This window comes from Rutilus rutilus, assembly GCF_951802725.1.
Source record: "Rutilus rutilus genome assembly, chromosome: 8".
NCBI classification, from domain to species: domain Eukaryota; kingdom Metazoa; phylum Chordata; class Actinopteri; order Cypriniformes; family Leuciscidae; genus Rutilus; species Rutilus rutilus.
This window is the reverse complement of record NC_140222.1, coordinates 37,742,341-37,765,984: the sequence shown is the minus strand read 5'-3', so window position 1 is coordinate 37,765,984 and position 23,644 is coordinate 37,742,341. Positions and strand designations below refer to the sequence as shown.

Genomic DNA, 23,644 nt, shown 5'->3' with positions numbered 1-23,644 from the left:
GGCCGTTTTGCGTTTTCGTTTAGAAACGGAGACCTTTTGCTATGTTTGCACCTCCCGTCCAGACTAAAACGGCAAAAACGAAGACCTAAAACGGAGAAGTTTAGAAACGCTGCCGACCCCGTTTTGCGTTTTGAATCTCCGGAGGGCGTTTTAGTGAAGACGGGTCAAAACTTTACGAAACGATGACGCAGAGGCTCGCGCTCGGCTCTATGATTGGGTGTCATCAAACTGTTTCTTACAGTAAGAAAACGCGTGCATGCTAGAAATAGAACCGACGCCAATTTTTCATGCGACACGCAAGCGTGTTGGAAGCGTTTCCAGGCAAAATAGAATTAGGAAAAGATGTTTATATGTCATTTTGACACAAATACATATTAATAAATGACATTTTGATGTTTGAAAGTCTCTAGGTTTACACCGGCACGCGCATGCCCAGTGTTGGTGAATGGTCACGTGATCCGCGTTTTCAGTCGTTTTAATGTGGACGGAGATCAATTCTAGTACGCAGCTAAAACGCTGGTGTGGACGGAGATCGTATTCGTTTTAATTCTCCGTTTCTAAACTAAAACGCAGTAGTGTGGATGGGGCCTAAGAAAAGCGCCTCCTATGATCAAAAGGTAAATTTTAAGTGTGTTAAGGGACATCTTACCCCAGAGGGTGTCCTGGCCCTTGTAGTTTTTGTACATCCATAATATGCACCCATGAAATATATATCCAAATCTCAGTCTTTTTTTGTCAACATACTTTATGCTGTGTGCAAACACTCTTGACTTTTTGACTCTGAAAAAGTACTTCACTGTGTCCCTAATGCATTGAATCGCATTTTCACAGCAACTATGCCATGTTGAATGCCATATCTTTTAGATGAGGTGGAACATAAAGACTGGAACTCATTGTACACTAAGGTCTGGGCCATCAATTTCACTGGCTGATGTCCAGAACATCTCAGAAATTCTGCCTCCCAGCAGATTCAACACACTGCCGCAGAATCCAACCAACATTATAATAAGCTTTCAGGCCGTAATAAATGAGCTCAGCGTGTTCAAATCTCAAGTCTCTGCACAGTATGTCACCTTAATAATACAGTAGGAAAGCCAGCTGTAGCAACGTTAGCCACATAAAGAGCTACGCAATGACATTTAATCATGACTAAATAGTTGCCTAGAGTATTTGCTGTGTTAAACATCTGAGAAATGGGAAATGGCTTCTCGAACAAGAAACAAATGTAGGGTAAGACTTGAGATCCAGCAATAGAAAACCTCAACCAGAGCCACCATCCAATCAATTCCCCCCGGACAAAAACACGTTTTGTTTTCGAGAAGCCGTTTCACTCGGATATACATCACAACAGGGAAGAAAAAAATTTCGCAACTTCTGTTTCATGCTGACTTTATTGATAAAGATAAAGATAAGTAGCATTTTTGATGTTTTGCATTCATTGGTTGATTTCCCAGAAGACTATAAACACAATTTCAAAACATTGCTCTGTTTGACACCCCATGAGCATCCTGTCCAGGGGTGTGTTTCCCAAAAGCATCGTTAGCCAACTATGGTCGCAAGTTCCGTCATTATCAGCATAGTTCAACGAGTCTGTGTTTCCCAAAACCATCGTTCCAACGAACATTCGCAAACAGCATCGCAAAGATGTGTGGTTTGAACGACAGCTCTCGACCTGTGGTTAGAAGCCGAGTTTCTAGTTTGCATGACACACATGTGGACTTAATAGATCCTTATCTTGAGCAAAATAAGCAAGCTGACATTCAGTACAATCTGTATCTTTTATTTAGAATACATACAAATGTCATTTACGTCTTTTAGTTTGTCATGAGATTTAAAGCAGCGTTTCTGAACGTGCGAATGTGCTCTACTATAAGAACGAGCCTATGATTGAATCTGGAAATAAAGCAAAATAACTGAGAAAAATGAGAAATAGTCCTCAGATGTCATGTCTGTAATTTATATCAAAACATCTAGCATTAATTCGATCTCAAACAGATTCATTAAAAGGAGTTATTACTCCAACACGTGCGTGACGTCATAAACCAACGTGGTTGAACGACCACTTTGCGACAATATGGTTTCGGGAAACAGTCGTGACTAGCAAGTTGATTTCTTCAATGATGCATCGTACCATGGTAGTTAAGCAGCGAGTTACGCCGTTGTCCGGGAAACGCACCCCAGTTCAACATAGCAACAAAGCTCATCCAATGGCGTCGATATAAGGCGCAGCTACCTGACCAATGGCAAACGAGGGGAGTGTTCAGGAAACCTGTTTGAAAATGGGCTCGAACATTTAAAGCAGCAGATGACAAAACTGCAGCGCCGCACTTAGAGTAAACAATGTTATGTCCATTGGTGTAGATGCTTATAGTTATCATTATAGTTGTCGTTCTTGGTGTGAACTGGCCTTGGATGGTAACAGTGTTGTCTTATGAAACCCTGTGTAACTATGTGATGATGGGACACTCGGTAGGGAAACAGTTTAAAAAGGGAAGTGAAATTGTTGGTGTGTGATGCAATTGTTAATGCAGCCATTTGTAAACAATTTGCAGCGACAACCGTGGAAAATATTCATAAGCTTGGCTGCTAACATCACTCACACCTGTGGCCATCTGTCTCGAACGCAACCCAGACTCTGCCGCATTAATCATCGCAGTCTATCTTTGTTAGTATTCACCCCAGGTGCATCTTAAAAACGTCGGAGGTGCACTTTGTAATTAGCTATTTGGTTTATGCAAGGAATGAGCGGGTCACGTCCGTCAACATTAGCCGTTTCCATTATCACTTTCCATTTAGCACCAAAATAAACCATGCTATTAGCTAATGAACAGCATTGCCGGCAAAGGGTCGTGTGTCAGTTTGTGTGACATAAAATGTTACTGCTGTGCACCGGGTTCAGATGGGTGTCAACACATTTTTAGCTTATTAGCAATGTGGAAATGATTTTGCCGTTAGTTTGCTAGAAGCTGGCGCACTGTAGCTAGCAAACAAGATGTTTAGGTGTTCTCTAGAGAAGAATCCAGACCACAAAAAAGTTTTCAGCGCCGTAACAAACAGTGTGTGGACGTGTTTGTGCTAGAGGCTGACTGTAGGCATTAGCTGTAATGGATTAGCAGACGGCTCATGTTTGCTGGCGTGAGACTTCCATGTGGGCATGAGGAAACTCAGCATCAACACGCAGCTGCCAACAAACAGACACCTGATGAAAAGTGTCATCTCTCTCTGCGTCTCTCAACAGGTTTACACTGCAGGGACTTGTTGAGCTGTCAGATTGTTCATGTTCACAGCCGTGAACGGTCACATGTCTATCTCAAGAGGTTTTGCTCTTTAGGGGGGCCACACCCTTGTGGGATGAATACTAGACCACTGTCTGTCTGTCAGTCCATCTATGTGTCTGTTTGTCTATCTACCTGTCTATCTTTCTATATGTGACCCTGCATCACAAAACCAGTCACAAGTCGCACGGGTATATTTTTGGTAATAGCCAACGATACATTGTATAGGTCAAAATTATCGATTTTTCTTTTATGCCTTTTTCTTTCATCTATCTGTCTGTCTACCAGTGTTGGGTAAGTTACTTTAAAAAAGTAATTAGTTATAGTTACTAGTTACTTCTCACAAAAAGTAACTGAGTTACATTACAAAAGTAACTAATTACCAGGGGAAGTAACTATTGTGTTACTTTTTTTATGTAAAATACCTTGGATACCCCCAATATTAAATATGTTAAATGAATGAAATGGACACTGCATAGAATAAATTATTATTATAAAACATTGTACACTAATCTACACTATTTTAATGTTGCTGTGGGACAATGTGAGAGACACCTATTAAATTAAATATATTATTGTAAATATTATCATTACTATAGTGGAACACTAAAACACAATAGATGGTTTAGAACTTTTAATATTTATTGCACAGACCACAACTGGCCAACAAATAAGTCTAAAAATAAACTGCTTCTTAAAGGGGTCATATAATGGTACATGCACTTTTACAAGTTGAAATGTGTGTTGGCAGTGCCTGTACCATCCAGTGTTTTTTTTTTTTTTAATCTCCTTATATGTTTTCCCGTCTCAAATCAGGCCGTCTGACCGTGTGACGTCACAAGGTCGGACGCCCCTCCCACGATTGTTAATTGACAGCAGCGTTTCAACACAGACCCGCCCTGAGCGAGCTGTCATCATAGTCCGCCATTGTTGATACGCTGGAGCAGAATGGCGTCTAAGCGATTGTGGTGTTCTGTTCTTGGGTGTAATAACGAACACAGCAGTCATTTTGATGTTCCTAAATCCGAACCGCTGAAGACGCAGTGGCTGAGTTTTGTTTTCGAAGGGAATATTCCCCACGATCAACGTCAATGCTGTCATGTTTGCGCAAATCATTTCACACACCAGACTGCTTTATAAACGAGAACATTGAAAAAGGTATTAGCTCCTGTCTGAGTATGTGTTGTTTATGTGCCTAATGACTGTCATAGTCTCACAGACTGGTTATTTTTTAAACAGATCAGTAAAATTTTAGTGCTTCAGCCCTGACAGTTGTACCTAACACTGCATAGATAACGTTACGCATCACTGACAAGCCTACATTTACCGAAAAAAAGTTTTTCATGACCATTAGCTGTAACATCAATCTGTCAATGAACTAAAGTATACATCAGTAAGCACATAGCGTTCGTATCTCACTACTCTAACGTCACCCTGCCAGTACACACAAAGATAGATCAAAGTGACTTGACTTCGAGCCTTAACTGTCGAACTTCTTCGGGGCCCCCATCTTGTTCCGGGTCCGACTCCGGTTCAAAATTCCGGCACTCACAAAACTCCGGTTTACAAATGTGTCCTCAGAGACTCCCGCTGCCATTCTTTCTCCAAAATATACCCTCAACTGTTGTCAAGGCAACACTCCACGTGTGTTTTGTCAAAACGCCCCACAGAAACAGAGGGGCGGGGTCAGGGTGAGCAAAGCTCATTATCATTTAAAGACACATGCACTTAAACGGCGTGCTGAAAACAGAGCTGTTTTTGACCAGGTAAAATTAGTGTTTTCTTACAATACTAATGAGAATTTTTAATTAAAGTATATTACAAACTTTTCATTTAGACCCTAAAGAATCATATTAACTTGTACAAAAATGGCATTATATGACCCTTTTAAGAAATGTGCCAAAAATAAATAAATAGTAATAAAAAATATACTTACACATACACTACTGCAAATTAAAATAAAACTCACACACCAGGTCCTATGGCGGAGAGAGAGCCAACTTGGATGAAAACCGCTTCAGTGAGCTCAATTATAGTAACGCCACAGTTTATTGTCAGTAACGGTAACGGTGTTGTAACGGAGGAAACAGTCATTCGTTTGATTACTCGTTACTGAAAAAAATAACGCCGTTATTACCATCACTGCTGTCTGTCTGTCTATTAAATTCAATTCAATTTAAAATTGCTTTATTGGCATGACTGTACATAATACATATTGCCAAAGCTTGGAATACCTAGAATAATTATAAAGACATCAAAATAATAAAATATTATAACATAACTTAAATTTAAACGTACAAATTAAATTAATTGTACAAATTAACAGTGTAATAAATTAAAATATGTGTGAACATTTTATACCACAGTGTTTTAACATATACACACACATACATTACTGAGGGTCACTGTTGTGGACAGTAGGGAAACACACTGAGGTCGACACACACATTACACACACATTCACCTCAGGCTGTGGCACACACACACACATATCTGGCAGCCAGTGCTGCTGTCTGACCCTCTCCTAGCATGATCTTTATCTGTTCTACTTCAGTCATGGCTGTAAAGTTCTGTATTAAGTTAGTGAATTTGTTTAAGTAGAGGTCTCTATTTGAACTGTATTTGTGACAGTGAAGGAGGAAGTGTGTCTCTGTCTCGATCTCTCCTGTCCTACAGTGAACACACACCCTTTGCTCTCGAGGTAACCAGCTCTTTCTGTGTCTGCCAGTCTCTCTCTCTCACATACACACACACACACACACACACACACACACACACACACACACACACACACACACACACACACACACACACACACACACACACACACACACACACACACACACACACACACACACAGCCTTTGCTCTCGGGGTAACCAGCTCTTTCTGTGTCTACCGGTCTCGATGGCTAGGCTGTGTTCACTAAGCCTGTACTTGCTCAGAATCACACACACTCTCTCTCTCTCACACACACACACACACACACACACACACACACACACACACACACACACACACACCGTCTCTGCTTTGTGTCTCTCACACTCTGGAGAAATTCTTCCAATTCATAATTTGATTTCAGAGTTCAATAGAATTGTAATGTACCTTGTGTTTTAGTTTCCTGATCCCAAAGTTCCAGATATGTATTTTTAGACTGTTTGATAATTTGGTTTATTGTGATGTGTGCTGAGAAGCAGTGCTGGTCTGAGACTGGTTAGTGTTAGTAGAGTTAGTCAGGTTAGTAAGTCTCAGAACCAGCTGACTGAGGGGACTTTTTTCAGGGTTCAGTTCTTGGGTTTGTAGTGCTTTAACATGTAGCGATTCTGTGGGACTTGATTTTAGATGCATCCAGAATTTGAGGGATCTTTTTCGCATATTAACAATTAATGGGAATCTGCCTAATTCTGCCCTGCATGCATGTTTTCCTTAGTAGGTTTAGAATCATTTTGCAGAATTCTGTGTGTAGGGCTTCTGTTGGATGTCTGTCCCATCTATAGCTCTGATCACTGAGTGGACCCCAAACCTCACTTCCATACAGCGCAATGGGCTGAATTACACAATCAAATATTTTACACCAGATTGGAATTGGTAATTACATTTTTGGGATTTTTTTCTTGATGGCGTATAGAGCTCTTCGAGCTTTACCTTTAAGAGCATTCACTGCCATACTGAAACTCCCCAATACAGTGATGACCAGGCCGAGGTAAGTGTACTCTATCTATCTATCTATCTATCTATCTATCTATCTATCTATCTATCTATCTATCTATCTATCTATCTATCTATCTATCTATCTATCTATCTATCTATCTATCTATCTGTCTATCTATCTGTCTGTCTATCTATCTATCTATCTGTCTATCTATCTGTCTATCTATCTGTCTGTCTGTCTGTCTTCCTGTCTGTCTGTCAGTCTGTCTGTCTGTCTGTCTATCTATCTATCTATCTATCTTTCTGTCTGTCTATGTATCTGTCTATATTTCCTTCTTTGTATCGGATCTGTCTCTACCTCTCTATCTTCCTGTCTGTCTACGAATCTGTCTATTTGTCTGTGTATCTTCCTCTCAGACTCTGTCTATATATCTGTTTCTGTCTGTCTGTCTGTCTCTGTGACTATCTATCTGTTTGTCTCTCTATCTACATGTCTCTTTTTTGTCTGTCTATCTACCTGTCTGAAAGTATACATTACATGCCTTTCTGTATACCTATCTGTCTGTCAGTCTATCTATACGTCTGTATGTTATCTACCTGTCTGTGTCTATATTTAAGGGCTGGCTGCTGTTTACAGATAAAAGAGAAACTCCCAATGAGCACAAAAAGTCAAATATCCTGTCAAGTCTTCATACACAGACTTCTCCCTCAATTACCATTGGATGACACTGCAAAATCTTCAGTTCTGTTCAATCAGACCACTGTCCACTGCAGGCCACCATGACACTCCAGAACCCGGAGCGTTCAAAAGCTTCGATTTTCCAGGCATCCATTACCTCAAAAGCATGGCACTGCAGCAAAACAATCAATACGTACAGCAAACTGCTAACCCTGTGAATCAGAGCACTGATTATCCCAGCCCTTGAGGCTAAAGCCAAAACTCTCACCTCACCTGGTGACCCGCAGCTAATCCACTGTCCCATACAATCTGTTTATCTATCAATACACAGTCAGTCCTTCAGAATGTGCAGTAAATATTTCAAGATGTTTTCCATCATTTATTCACCCTCATCTCATTCCAAATCTGTCTGACTTTCGATCAAAAAGTGAACAAATAATGTGTTCAAGTCACTATTTACCACAGAATGAAAGTAGACTGTGATTTTTGACAACTATGAAGGACCAAAAAAACCATGCAGTCCCAAAAATCACTAAGAATCTTGACAATAAGCAACAAATTGCACGCAGGACTGCTTAAATTCACACCTTAGGTAGAATTGGAGGGTTTTGTGTTTTGCCACTTTCACAGACTGAAACATATTTCTTCCCCCTTTAAAAGGCTGTATTTCACTGGCTGAGGTACAATGCGGCTTGCATCTCTCACTCTTCGCCTGCAGGCTCTGAATATCAGGTTGAGCCATGACCGTTGACAGCTCTTGGGAACGAGCATTTTTTATTACTGACCTTTAAACTGCGACACTCTGAAATTGAGCCACTTTTCTTTCAGGACCCAGAGGGGAGTTGAAGCGAAAATCTATGAAAACTCTGTTACCTGGAAGTGAATTTGTGCGGATTGCGTTTTCTGAATTACTTTTAAATTCAAATTGCATTAACATGCTGACCCACGTTTGTAATAAGTGACTTTTTTCATTAATGCATTTAAAGAAAGCAGCACATACCCAAAATGTTCACTGGTTTGTGTGAATTTGGGAGGATCTTCAAGGATTTTTCAACACTTCCTCTATAGGAGATCAAGCTAAAGTCACAAAGGCCATGTCCACGCTAATACGCTCTCGTTTGAAAACGCATCTTTTTCGCCATCCGTCCACACTGAGACGGCGTTTTTATTAATGAAAACAAAGCTTTTTGAAAACGCACTTCAAAGTGGATAAATTTGAAAACGCTGTTTTCGCATTATAGTGTGGAGGTATTTAAGCACGATGACGTAAGTTTAGTCATGTGACGCATATTGTGCCAATTTATACCGGTATTATGCCTGTTATGTGCTATTCACTTTCACACTGTTGCTAAAATATGTTACTTACATGCAAACTCTTTATATCACAGTCCTGCAAAGATGACATAAAAATTCCCCGTTTTCAAATGTATCCGGATTAATGTAATGTATCCGGCCAACGTAAACCGATTCAAGAAGAAATGCAGACAAAAGGTGACCATTAACATTATTTTGAGCTGTTTCTTCTAGCTAGATCTAGAAGATCTTGCTTCATTTACTGCCTGGACAAGTGCTCTTCTCATAGTGTTCCTGATAAAGGAAGATTACTCAAAAAAAAAAGTGAGTGAAGTCTCGATCAATACTAGACGACTGACGTGCCACGGCTAATATCACATGATCGGTCCTGTTATCTGAGCGAGCCAGCACATCCAGGCCAGGGTGCCGATGTACAGCTTTCATCAAAGCAATCGATGCTACGGCCATGAATCAGAGCCCTAGTCCTGAGATGGGTACACAACAATCCCATTAACAGCATCTGCAGGACTGAGGTAACGGCAGGCTAAAGCTAGCTAACAGTGCTGTTACGTGCAAAAAGTCACAAAAGAAGGCTAAACTAACCATAAATATAACATGCGTGACTGTTCTGTCGGCTGAAGAACAGAGGCGCCCTTAAATTCTGTGTTGAAAGTCTCTCGGTTCCATTCAAGTATTCAGGATTATCTGGGTTTCTAACGTACAGACTGCCGGCAGCACAAGTTACATACTGAGCGAAAAACGCAGAGACAGGAGATATTGTCTTGCAATATACAGGACAATCTGAACTAAGAGTGGGTGGAAAATGTTGATATGTCTCGTGGCACTTTCCATGAAGAGGTTACGAAAAAAAAGGGTTTGAAACTCTTTAAAAAAATGTATTTTTTCAACAAATGGTCATGAATAACCATCAGAAAATGCTTTCTGCTCACCTTAGGGGTGAAACTAAGTATTATATAAGCTGTTTTGTTGTTTTAGAAACAAACACGAAATAAACTTGAAGCGAATTCATTTAAAAATGATTAAAACAGAGAAGAATGGGTAACAGGGTTGAATGTGGCTACACTTTATTTCGATGGTCCATGACATTCTACAAACTATAAGTAACTTTGCAACTACATGTCAACTTAAGTTGCAAAGTTACTTATAGTATAGTAGGGGTGGGACATAATATGGATAGGGCAATATATCGTTGTCTTCCTCTACGCTGGCGCCAAATATCAATATTTGAATTAATAAAATAAGGCGCTCTAAATAGACTTCCCTGCTCCCAGCGTCACTACTTCATGGCTCCTCAAGGTGGCGCTCAACACATGAATGAGGGAAACGTGAACATAAGTTAACTAGCCTAAGAAAAAAAGGGTTTTAACAGGATGGCGGACAGCAGTGTGAGTAAAATAAAAGATGCCCAAACCACGTTTAAGTCCAAAGTCTGGACTAGAAGTCGACCGATAGTGGATTTTACCGATACCGATATTAAGGTTTGACCGATTAATCGAGCGATATTTTTAAAATGGATACTGGATAAAAAATAAAATAAAAAGAATACTCCAAGTAAAACAGTGCTTAACTGAAATGTGCTAAATGAAATAAATATATAAATATGAATATATTAAAATGAGAAGTTCTACAGAATGAATTCAGAAAATTATTTTAAATTTATAATTTCAAAATCTTTTCTTTCCAAGTCCCATTTGTTAACAAGGATGTATTAGCTAGCTTTCATGAACTACATGCATTATGCAATATAAAAAAAAAAAATCCAGCATGTATTAATATTTGAGCAAGACAATTGTACCTTGTTCATGTTAGTTCATAGTACATTAACTAAGGTTAACAGAATTTTTTTTTTATTAAACCTCAATTTAAAATGTATTAGTAAATGTTTAAATTAACAAACTAACAATATACAACATTTATTAACCTTAGTTAATGCTAAAAATGTAATCATATTGTAAAGTGTTACCATTTGATATAAATCCAAAGAGTCATGCTTAAAGATGGCCATCTTTAAATATCTGCAAAGGCCAGAGCATTAAAATTACATAAATGTGATATTACATGTATAGTCTCTCACTTTAATTGCTTCTATCTTAGAACACTTGATGATTATCTAATCAAAATAACAATATGTATTGCAGTGATAAAAAATAACTGAATCAAAAGTGTTTCTGATTTTATGTTTCTGTCGGCTGCATGACCGTATCAATGTTGAGAAAGCAATCACGTCACTAGCTTTAAATATGCAACTTCGCCGGCTAATGAATGCATAAAAGTGACCAGCTGGATATAAACTCATGCAAACAGATGGTAACAAAACGGCATTAAAAATTTGGGTCAGGTTTGCGTGTGTTTTTGTCACAACTGCTTGAGGTTAGCCACTACAATGCAAGTCCTCTCAGCCTCGACGGCAAACATACTTCTGATCTTTCTCTGCTAATGCAGCATCTAGTCAACAAATTAATTACTTTATAATGATATAGCAACATGACCTCTAGTGTTCTGTATTCATACCGTTTCGCTGTCAGTGTTTTAATTGCGCATCTGAAGTGTCAGCGCTCTCCGTGTAGCGTGTGATCAACATGTTCAAATAAACAACTTGAGGCGCCAGCGATAGTTATTATTCCGCCTCTAGAGGCCGCGTCTCGCAATGTATAATGTCAGCAGTCTCTTCTCAACTATCGGTATGAATTTTTGCCAATAACGATAGTTCCACCAATCAACTATCGGTACCAATATATCGGCAAAAACGATGAATAGGTCGATCTCTAGTCTGGACGCACTTCGGCTTTATACCATTGATGGGACAAACAAAATCAACAAAGAGTATGCAATATACAAGAACTGCCTGGTAAAAGTAAAGTGCACGGGTAATACCACCTAACATGAATGCCACTTGCAACGCCATCACCCGAATCTCATTGAAAATGTTTAATTTACTTAAAATGTTCAATTTAATATACAGACTGAAAAACTTTTTGTGCTGTTTTCTGACAGTTTGAACTCTAATAAAGAGCGAAAACCTGAACTTAACCTTTTAACAGGCATTTTGTTTTCAAATTTAGACGTATTATTGAAGGATTGCCTAGTAATATATTGATTATTGGATTATCGGTATCGTGAGCCAAGTATCGTGTATTATGTATCGTGTTGTATCGTGATGTATTGTGTATCGTAATGTATCGTATCGTGAGGTACCCTGTGATTCCCACCACAACCTAAACTGAGCCGTCACTTTGTTGGACGAGATAGTTTTGAACCAAATGTTGGTTTATAATTTCCGGATTTCCGCGTTTTCACTGTTATACAGTAGGGGGCGCTATTACTCATCTTCTGAACGAGTACAGAATCTCCGGATCAAAACACAGGAGATGAAGAAGCAGAAACAAGCATTATCATATGTAAGCAGATGCACATGTAAAATAACGTGATCATCAACATTAAACAGCATAGTAATGTTACTTAATGAAATGTCGACCCAGGACGAGCTCTAGGACAGTGAAGCTTTGAGGGTGTTGATGATCTCGAATTACTCCATCTGTGTTTTGATCATCGTTCTGAATATGATCCAGACGTAGTCTTTGACAAAAACGTGATTTTCTCACACTTTTTACTCAAAATGTTTTTTTTTTTTTTTTTATGAAACTTGCACACATTCAAGTGATGAAAAAAAGAATGCATCAAGCTAGCATAAAACGAGATTTTGATTTCAAAGCAGAGGGCCTGTTCTTTCTTTTGATATATTGCATATTCAGATATTCAAACAACAAAATATTCTGGGAGCCATGAAAATGATAAAAAAAAATGCTGGTGGCAGGCAACGCTGCAGTGGAAATAATTAATAACTTGCATTTCACATAAACTGACAAAAAATATTTATGATGTTATTGTGTGATGAGACACCAATTTCTACCGTATTCATGGAATGTGTCTTTTATATATTATTAAGATTTTTCATCAACACCTGTAAAAAAAGGTTTTCCAAAAACATTAGCTTAAAAGTGTTACGGTACTCCTGGAGAATGACTTACCCTCACACTTTTCCAGGATCTGAACCGTTTCTCCAAGTTCTAGAGTCAGACCGTGTGACACGTGTCCTCGGAAACTACAGACCACTGGAAAAGATAAAAGAGGAGAAGAAAACGAGTTAGATGTGTATTAAAAGCATTCAGAAAAGATGCATTCAAAATAAAACTACAAAACAATTTGCTTTTAAAAGTGATGTGTGTAATGTGTGTTACTACCCTCCTGAACAGATTTGCCTGTCTGCCATTGGTCAGATCACCCCGCCCCCTGCTCATGCTATTGGTTGAGTAAGCGTTGCATTGTCAAGGACGTGATTTACTCAACTTCCCAGCAGTTTCTGCCAAAATATAGTAACTATACTGTTATTATTGCTCCAGTGACACTGTGATAACTTGCTATCGGCCACCACTGTTATAAAGGTTTTTAATAAATTATAAATACTGACATTTAAGTGAAGTTTTCACTCAAATTGTTATGCTGTTAATATGATATATACAGATTTGTTTAATGTCATCTACAAAGGTTCCACCAAAGTGCAGATGGACAGAGCAGCACAGTGGAAATAATAGGATTTATTTTCAATGAATGCATTCCGGAATAGAAAAAAAAAAAAGGGCATGTGCAGATTTAAAAGCAGAGATATTCTGAATTGCCATGGTAACCTGGACAGAGCATCCCAGGGAATTATCGAATCCATGCTGATGAAAAAAAAAAAAAGCTCAAGTGTGAGAGAGCCTGGCTGTTTCCAGCTTTCCCAGAGCAGATATTTGGGAATCACACGGGAAAAAATACTTCTTAATCATCAAAATGTTCTTACTGGCCTCATTGTGTGCACTATTTATCTGTGGAAAAATGCTTTTCTTTGTAATGTATTTTCAAAATGCAACAATGAAACGACTTTCCTTTTCCGATGACATCACTTAGGCCATGCTGACTATTAACCAATAGATTTTCAAGTATTGTTTTTTAGCAAAGTCGCATTCAATCTGGCTCCATTATGGTGTGTACCACCTAATTTTAACCATCCGATCAATTCTAGAAGGATTAAATCAGGTCTTGTCCTGCATTTCTTATTGATTTCTTAATGGCAATTCGTATTAACTTTAATAGCCACAAATTGAGCTTAAATGAATAAGGAAGTTAAATAGAGATGTCTTTGAAGAGATATTTTTGGACAAAGCACATTCCTTAAATAACCCCCTCCTTAGTCGACATTTGATTTCACGTGAATTCAGTTTTATCCAAACATTTTCCAAACTGAAAAACAACACATGCATTGCCGATTTCATTACATAAGTGTGAGGTTATAATGGTCAGACCGGCTGAAATACCCGGAACAAAGCTGAGTAATTTCTCTGAATCCATCTGTATTTGTGCAACATGATCCAGTCTGGCACAGGAGTCTTTCAGAATCTCAAATTAATATCCATCTTGTCAAGAAGCAAACTGTTCATGGTGTTACCATGCAACCGGCTACATCGCTGCTCCAAGAAACAATAGAAACATCGATTTGAAACACACAATGGTTCAGATAACAGTTACATGCTGACAAATACATTTACTTATACAATATTCCCTATTACACAATATTCTGAAAGGTTCTTACACTTTTTCAAGGAGATCTTGTACTTATTTTAATTTCATCGCAAAAGCTATAATGGCTTTTTTATGCAAAATAAACTTTCATAAGAGCTAAAAAAACAGCATCTGAAAGCAACAGTGATTACATTATCTCAACTGCGTCATTCTCAAGACACCAAGATATCAGAGCTAACAATCAGACAGGGACAGAGCGTCTTTCAGGATTTCTCATGTTCATTTACTCATTTCTGATGACATTGTGCCATTTGTTATTTATTTTCAAAGATCACGGTTTAATATTTAATGCTTGTTAAGAGACTCTCGCTGCAGTATCCAAGAAAACATGTGACTGCCGCCAGAGGTCTGCATTTAGTGAATAATTCAAAAGCTATTAAAATAGCTTTTCAGGAGTTAATCCCACTAAATGACGGAGCGACATAAACAATATGTGTTTTGAATATGGAAGACTTTGCTATTATTGGTATCTTAAATGGCATTGTGAGGGCCCTAATGCTATCAAATAAATAAATATTGCTGGCCAGTTAATATGTAGGTCGCCGAGATGTCTATGTACAAACACACGAGCACCTTAAAAATTGTGAAAACACCTTTTTTAGACAGAAACAAACAACCCAAAAACACACACTGAATACCGTGGTATAGATATTTGCACGGCTACGAGTAGACAGACCTGTTCAACTTTACCTTGACATTAAATCTATGAAGAAACACGAATGCATAAATACAGAACAGAACAAATTCTTTAGCAAAGAACCTAATTTATTATATTATCCAAAAATAGGCATTACAATTTTTTCAATGTGTGTATAAATATATATATAAACCACCCCTATGTGACATATACAGATAGGCTAACCAATGCTAACTTACATCATAAATAAACACAAAATATCCAAAAAATAGGCAATGAAACGTGGTTATTTAGTAGATAAACCATCCTTGAAGTATATAACTGCTAGGCTAACTAATGCTAACTTACAACATAAATAAACATTAGGCTAAATATCCCAAAAATAGGCAATAAAACATTGGTATTTAGCCTAATAGATAAACCATCCTTATGTGACGTATAATTGCTAGGCTAACCAATGCTAACTTACAACATAAATAAACATTAGGCTAAATATCCAAAAAATAGGCAATAAAACGTGGTTATTTAGTAGAAAAACCATCCTTATTTGATGTATATAACTGCTAGGCTAACCAATGCTAACTTACAACATAAATAAACATTAAATATCCAAAAAATAGGCAATAAAACATTGGTATTTAATAGATAAACCATCCTTATGTGACGTATAACTGCTAGGCTAACCAATGCTAACTTACAACATAAATAAACATTAGGCTAAATATCCCCAGAAAAAATAGGCAATAAAACATTGGTATTTAATAGATAAACCATCCTTATGTGACGTATAACTGCTAGGCTAACCAGTGCTAACTTACAACATAAATAAACACAAAATATCCAAAAAATAGGCAATAAAACATTGGTATTTAACCTAATAGATAAACCATCCTTATGTGGCGTATAACTGCTAGGCTAACCAATGCTAACTTACAACATAAACAAACACTAAACATCCAAAAAATAGGCAATAAAACGTGGTTATTTAGTAGATAAACCATCCTTATTTGATGTATATAACTGCTAGGCTAACCAATGCTAACTTACAACATAAATAAACATTAAATATTCAAAAAATAGGCAATAAAACATTGGTATTTAATAGATAAACCATCCTTATGTGACGTATAACTGCTAGGCTAACCAATGCTAACTTACAACATAAATAAACACTAAATATCCAAAAGATATGCAATAAAATTAGGTTATTTAGTAGATAAACCATCCTTATTTGATGTATATAACTATAGGCTAACCAATGCTAACTTACAACATAAATAAACATTAAATATCCAAAAAATAGGCAATAAAACATTGGTATTTAATAGATAAACCATCCTTATGTGACGTATAACTGCTAGGCTAACCAATGCTAACTTACAACATAAATAAACATTAGGCTAAATATCCCCAGAAAAAATAGGCAATAAAACATTGGTATTTAATAGATAAACCATCCTTATGTGACGTATAACTGCTAGGCTAACCAGTGCTAACTTACAACATAAATAAACACAAAATATCCAAAAAATAGGCAATAAAACATTGGTATTTAACCTAATAGATAAACCATCCTTATGTGGCGTATAACTGCTAGGCTAACCAATGCTAACTTACAACATAAACAAACACTAAATATCCAAAAAATAGGCAATAAAACGTGGTTATTTAGTAGATAAACCATCCTTATTTGATGTATATAACTGCTAGGCTAACCAATGCTAACTTACAACATAAATAAACATTAAATATTCAAAAAATAGGCAATAAAACATTGGTATTTAATAGATAAACCATCCTTATGTGACGTATAACTGCTAGGCTAACCAATGCTAACTTACAACATAAATAAACACTAAATATCCAAAAGATATGCAATAAAATTAGGTTATTTAGTAGATAAACCATCCTTATTTGATGTATATAACTGCTAGGCTAACCAATGCTAACTTACAACATAAATAAACATTAAATATCCAAAAAATAGGCAATAAAACATTGGTATTTAATAGATAAACCATCCTTATGTGACGTATAACTGCTAGGCTAACCAATGCTAACTTACAACATAAATAAACACTAAATATCCAAAAAATAGGCAATAAAATGTGGTTATTTAGTAGATAAACCATCCTTATTTGATGTATATAACTGCTAGGCTAACCAATGCTAACTTACAACATAAATAAACATTAAATATCCAAAAAATAGGCAATAAAACATTGGGATTTAATAGATAAACCATCCTTATGTGACGTATAACTGCTAGGCTAACCAATGCTAACTTACAACATAAATAAACATTAGGCTAAATATCCCCCCAAAAAATAGGCAATAAAACATTGGTATTTAATAGATAAACCATACTTATGTGACGTATAACTGCTAGGCTAACCAATGCTAACTTACAACATAAATAAACACTAAATATCCAAAAAAATAGGCAATAAAACATTGGTATTTAACCTAATAGATAAACCATCCTTATGTGGCGTATAACTGCTAGGCTAACCAATGCTAACTTACAACATAAACAAACACTAAATATACAAAAAATAGGCAATAAAATGTGGTTATTTAGTAGATAAACCATCCTTATTTGATGTATATAACTGCTAGGCTAACCAATGCTAACTTACAACATAAATAAACATTAAATATCCAAAAAATAGGCAATAAAACATTGGTATTTAATAGATAAACCATCCTTATGTGACGTATAACTGCTAGGCTAACCAATGCTAACTTACAACATAAATAAACACTAAATATCCAAAAAATAGGCAATAAAATGTGGTTATTTAGTAGATAAACCATCCTTATTTGATGTATATAACTGCTAGGCTAACCAATGTTAACTTACAACATAAATAAACATTAAATATCCAAAACATAGGCAATAAAACATTGGTATTTAATAGATAAACCATCCTTATGTGACGTATAACTGCTAGGCTAACCAATGCTAAATTACAACATAAATAAACACTAAATATCCAAAAAATAGGCAACAAAACGTGGTTATTTAGTAGATAAACCATCCTTAATTCATGTATATAACTGCTAGGCTAATCAATGCTAACTTACAACATAAATGAACACTTAATATTGGAAAAATAGGCAATAAAACATTGGTATTTAATAGATAAACCATCCTTATGTGACGTGTAACTGCTAGGCTAACCAATGCTAACTTATAACATAAATAAATACTAAATATCCAAACAAAATAGGCCATAAAACGTGGTTATTTAGTAGATAAACCATCATTATTTGATGTATATAACTGCTAGGCTAACCAATGCTAACTTACAACATAAACAAACATTAAATATCCAAAAAATAGGCAATAAAACATTAGTATTTAATAAACCATCCTTATGTGACGTATAACTGCTAGGCTAACCAATGCTAACTTACAACATAAATAAACACTAAATATCCAAAGAATAGGCAATAAAACGTGGTTATTTAGTAGAAAAACCATACTTATTTGATGTATATAACTGCTAGGCTAACCAATGCTAACTTACAACATAAATAAACACTAAATATCCAAAAAATAGGCCATAAAACGTGGTTATTTAGTAGATAAACCATCATTATTTGATGTATATAACTGCTAGGCTAACCAATGCTAACTTACAACATAAACAAACATTAAATATCCAAAAAATAGGCAATAAAACATTAGTATTTAATAAACCATCCTTATGTGACGTATAACTGCTAGGCTAACCAATGCTAACTTACAACATAAATAAACACTAAATATCCAAAAAATAGGCAATAAAACATGGTTATTTAGTAGATAAACCATACTTATGTACACTGATATACGTACACTGTATATGTCTGCTGGGCTTACCAATGCTAACTTACAACACATAAATAAAAACTAAATATCGAAAACAGACAATAAAACATGGATAAACCATCCTTGTGGATAAATACAACTGCTAGGCTAACCAATGCTAACTTGCTACAAAAGTATAGACTCCACTTCATATCCAAAAATTTCAGTTTGGCACTGTTTTGGTTTCAGTTTCATTGTGGTCAGTTCCTGTTGTGTCTGCCTTTCTCTCATCTAGTTGGTTTCCCTTTGTTCTCAGTTTCCCGCCACTAGTTTGTCTCCTTGATTTACTCATTAATTAGCACACCTGTCTGTATTTGGTTCACCACTACTGTGTATTTAAGTTCCTCCTTAGTTTATTGTCCAGCAATGTTTCGTTTTACACTCTGTGTCGTCACTTTGATTAATGAACAACATTTCTATTTGAATTACTTTGTCTATCTTCTTCATCCTGGGACAAAACATTACTACAACATGGTTATATATGGTCCTTACGCAATATAAACAGCTGTCTGGCTGGGGGAAAAAAAGTTAACTTGTAACATGAGATCAATACATTAGCAGTTGGGTGTCAACTGTTTTATAGCATGAAACTTCTGCAGCAAATATTTTGATAACGAGAGAGAAAAGAGATAAATATGGCACAACCTGAGAGCAAATTACATTTTAATTAAGGCAAATAGCTTGTCAAATTAGCATTTGTTGTGGCGCCTGCTAGCGAAGAGAGTCACATGGCTCTGCAGCAAATAGCTGAATCCTTTGAGACGTATGTGTGAGTGATTAGCCCAATTCACAGGGATGCTATGACAGACATGCTAGCTGAGGGCAAGTTAACTCTTAGCACAGAAAGCAGGTCAGTAAACCAACCAAGAGTGTTCGCTGACTTCACGTCCGTAAACATGACAGAAGACGGTCATTATAGACTCGTATTTGCCTAGTAACAAATCAAATTTCAATCTGCATATATTATGCTAGTCCTATAGGCTAAATTAACACATTTGCATGAGGCATCTATATACAAACATCCTCATTAAACGGATGAAGGCCGTTGGAGCCCGTCGGGCCACACCTCTTCCTTCCTGCCATTCTGAATTTTGTCCTGTCATGCCAAATAAACAAACAGCAAGCCAAATGGATCCATGCCGGCAGGTTTTATATGCGTGTCTCAATAATCTGCTAAACAAACAAGCAGAAAACACTAATAAATCTGGGTTTATGGAAGGGTAGGGAAGGTTTTTTATTTTTTTCTTCTCAGATTTACTAAAGGATATTTCAGGCAGTCGATTGGAAAAGCAGAGGTTTTTTAGATGTAATTTACAGAGACATTTTGCTGTCTGTCATTAAAACTGCACTCAATCTATTAAACACTAGATGGCAGCCTTCTTAATAAAGAACATCTCTCTCCACAAACCTCACAGAGACTGTTCACAATATACTGCCACAGTAGTCTTACTATTCCTGTAGTATATCATGCATACTGATGCACATTTTCTGTATGCATGATATATTTGTCCTAACCCTAACCCTAACCCATTCTCACAATGGAATTACATTATTCAAAAATCATTGATTCTCCCTACTACTTCTTTCTTATCTTTTAACATTTCCTTTAAAATTTTACCATCACTGAAAACTGTGCAAAACACAGCATTTGATCACTGGAGTTACAGAAATCATTTCACTTTTTGAACAACATTGCATATCTGATCAGCTCCTGACAAACACATTCATTATTATTTGAATTATCACTCAGTAAGTCATGTATCCATGTATTCCTGTCTCTGGAAGGCTTTTGTCTTTCAAACACTTTAAAATCCACATCATTTCATATTTTGTTTAATTCTCCAACTTTTTTGTCTTTATATTTACATATTTACTTGAAGTAAGCCCTGAGATTTTAAGTTAATAAGTTAGGTCAGTATTAAAATCAAGTCAATAATACTACTACTAATAGTAACAATTAACAATAATAATGATACAATTAAGTTAATGATCACATGACATGCAGGTAAACAAATACAATCTTTTTAAAAGTATTTTATTTAGATTGTTTTTATTTTATTTTAACTTGGTGATTTAACTAGCTTTTCATTAATCTCACGAACCCCTGTAGTTCCATCATAAACCCCAGTCTGGGAAACCCTGATGTAATGTAATATTTAAAGGTGCACTGAGCAATTTCTGAGAAACGCTGTTGATATTTGAAATCACCAAAACAAACATGCCGCTACCCAAAAAGACCACACCCCATTTTGATAGCTCCGCCCCCAAATTCACAAACATGTTATGCAACACAGGTCCCTCCCCCCTAATGAGTGGACACGCCCCTTACTGCTGATTGGCTGGAATTGTGTTTTGGTGCTCGGTCTGATTCACTGGAACAGCGTGTCTCATAAATCACTTTCGTATTCACTGGCGTATTTTTTTCAATTGTTTTCAATGGGAGCACTACATTTTTAAAACTCCAGGAGCGTAACGAGTCGCTGAGCTTCTTTTTTTTTTTTTTACCAGTCGCCGAGAGTTGAAGAATGTTCAACTATGGGTAAAACGCAACGCTCATCACTGTCACTTTTTACCCAGCCGTCCAATCACAGTGGAGGAGGGGCGGGACAAATACCACACTGACCAACCGTCACATTCTCACACAAGCATAATTTAAAACAAGAGCCAGAGCAAATACTTCACATTGTATTGACATTTTTATATAGAAACAACACAGAAACAAACTTTCTGTGAAATGAGATACTAGTAACTTACTGCACCTTTAATGCACTTCATGTTGTTTATAACAAAGAATTAAATATATTTTCTTTCTCTTTGTATTTTTACATCAATATGGTACAAGATTATCCTTTTCAAATCAACGTGATTAATGAGTTAGGTCAAAATTTATCTAAAAGTAATCAGATTACATTACCTTGTATGTGTAATGTAATTGATTATGTTACTAACTACAAATTTTGTCATGTAATTTGGAATCAGCAACCAACTACACTTTATAAGAGACCTACCCAGCACTGCTCATGGCATTATAAACACCCCAAACATTCTTTCCCAATCCAAAGCATTAAAGCTCAGCTTCATGCATTGGTTTCCCCTGAGAGCAATACTGTACTTTCAGAATCTGACGCAAACTTTGGCAAGATGTTCTCATGATATCCTCAAGGCGGCAATAACACGAATTGATAAGACAGAAAGAGTTTGCGCATTGTGTTAGCTGTGCCCTCATTTGAAGTGTATTTTACCTAAACACTCTGGACCCTCATTCTCAGTCTGGGCACACTGCCTGCAGCCACGCTGAATGAACTAAACGGGCCATTTGCCTGCATCCATCACGGCTTCTGAGGTGTGGAGGATGTATGTAAATTACCCTTTGACTTCATATGCTGTTCAGTGACCGGTTCAGGTGTTGTCCGTGTGACAGCCGAGGATGTGGCTGACATCAGCGGGCTAAACGCGTGCCAAATGGGATCACATTATGTGTCTAAGTTACGATTTAACAGCTTCTGATTCAGAAATATTTGCTATAAATGCTGCCATCTGGTACTAAAATACTGCCAATACAAAACGCAGTTACAGATCTGTTTGTTGCCAACAACAAACCCCTAACCAGAGTATCAAACTTCAATGCCTAACTCGTCCTGTAATGTGCAAACGAATTATGTGCATGGATTATTGTTTGTAGGTGATCAGACTTACGGATGATTTTTTTTTAATAAAAATAAGCTAGAATTACTCTGAGACAACATAAGACATTTGGCATTATCAGGACACCATTGCATTATTATACATTATATTCAACATTATAGTAGTTTAATGAAGTACTGACACCAAAACTCTGAAAAGTTAAAAAATTTCTCACACAGTAATTTTTATTTTGGGTGAACTATACACAATACATTTTGTCACTATCCACGATACATATTGTTAATATATTGTGACACAATATATTGTTACACCCCTATACGTTATACAAGATTCAACTCTTTTTTTTTTTTAAGTCAGTTTATTGTAATTTAAGTTGAAATGACTTATACATCCAAGCTGATTGCACTTAATTTAAGGCAGCAACTTTTTTTTTTTTTTACAGTGTTAGTGCTACAATATAATGGAGACTTGGGCTCTTGGTAAAAGTAACAGTCTTGGTAAAATATCGAACCATACCATTCTCCACCCACGGTTCGGCACACACTTGCTTTCCTAATTTTGTTGTGTTAAATCCATCGTACAAAAAAATTCAGTCACATAAGCCTTGTCCACATACAATCGCATACAAGATCTCACATTAAGTGGGTACTAGGAACACATAAGAAATATTGCATTTCTGAAAGTCGGGTTAAAGGATTAGCATGGTAACGACTGTATTGTGTGAAAGACACTCGGGCCTAACACAAAACAGCCGAACATATTGAATGATGAACACAGACAGATGGATCCCACAAATCCTTGCACTTCCAGACACACTTTTGTTTACAGTTTTTCCTGGTGTCCCAGTTTAAACGGCAAGTGTCACACGGGGTGTCAGGGAATTCACTAATCCTGCTCTGAAAACAAAGAGACATCAGATACAATACCATCTGCTACACAACGAACACATCTACATGTGAGATCTCA

At 36.6% G+C, this 23,644-nt stretch overlaps 1 protein-coding gene across 6 annotated transcripts in view; it reads right to left on the bottom strand.

Moving 5' to 3' along the window:
* dock3 (dedicator of cytokinesis 3) overlaps window positions 1–23,644 on the bottom strand; it is a 204,962-nt gene that overhangs the window by 145,474 nt on the left and 35,844 nt on the right. For all 6 annotated transcript variants that reach the window (XM_084416722.1, XM_084416723.1, XM_084416724.1 and 3 more), the window contains exon 2: window positions 12,950–13,033. In XM_084416722.1, coding sequence (XP_084272848.1) covers window positions 12,950–13,033 — 84 coding nt within the window. The remainder of the gene's footprint in view (window positions 1–12,949; window positions 13,034–23,644) is intronic.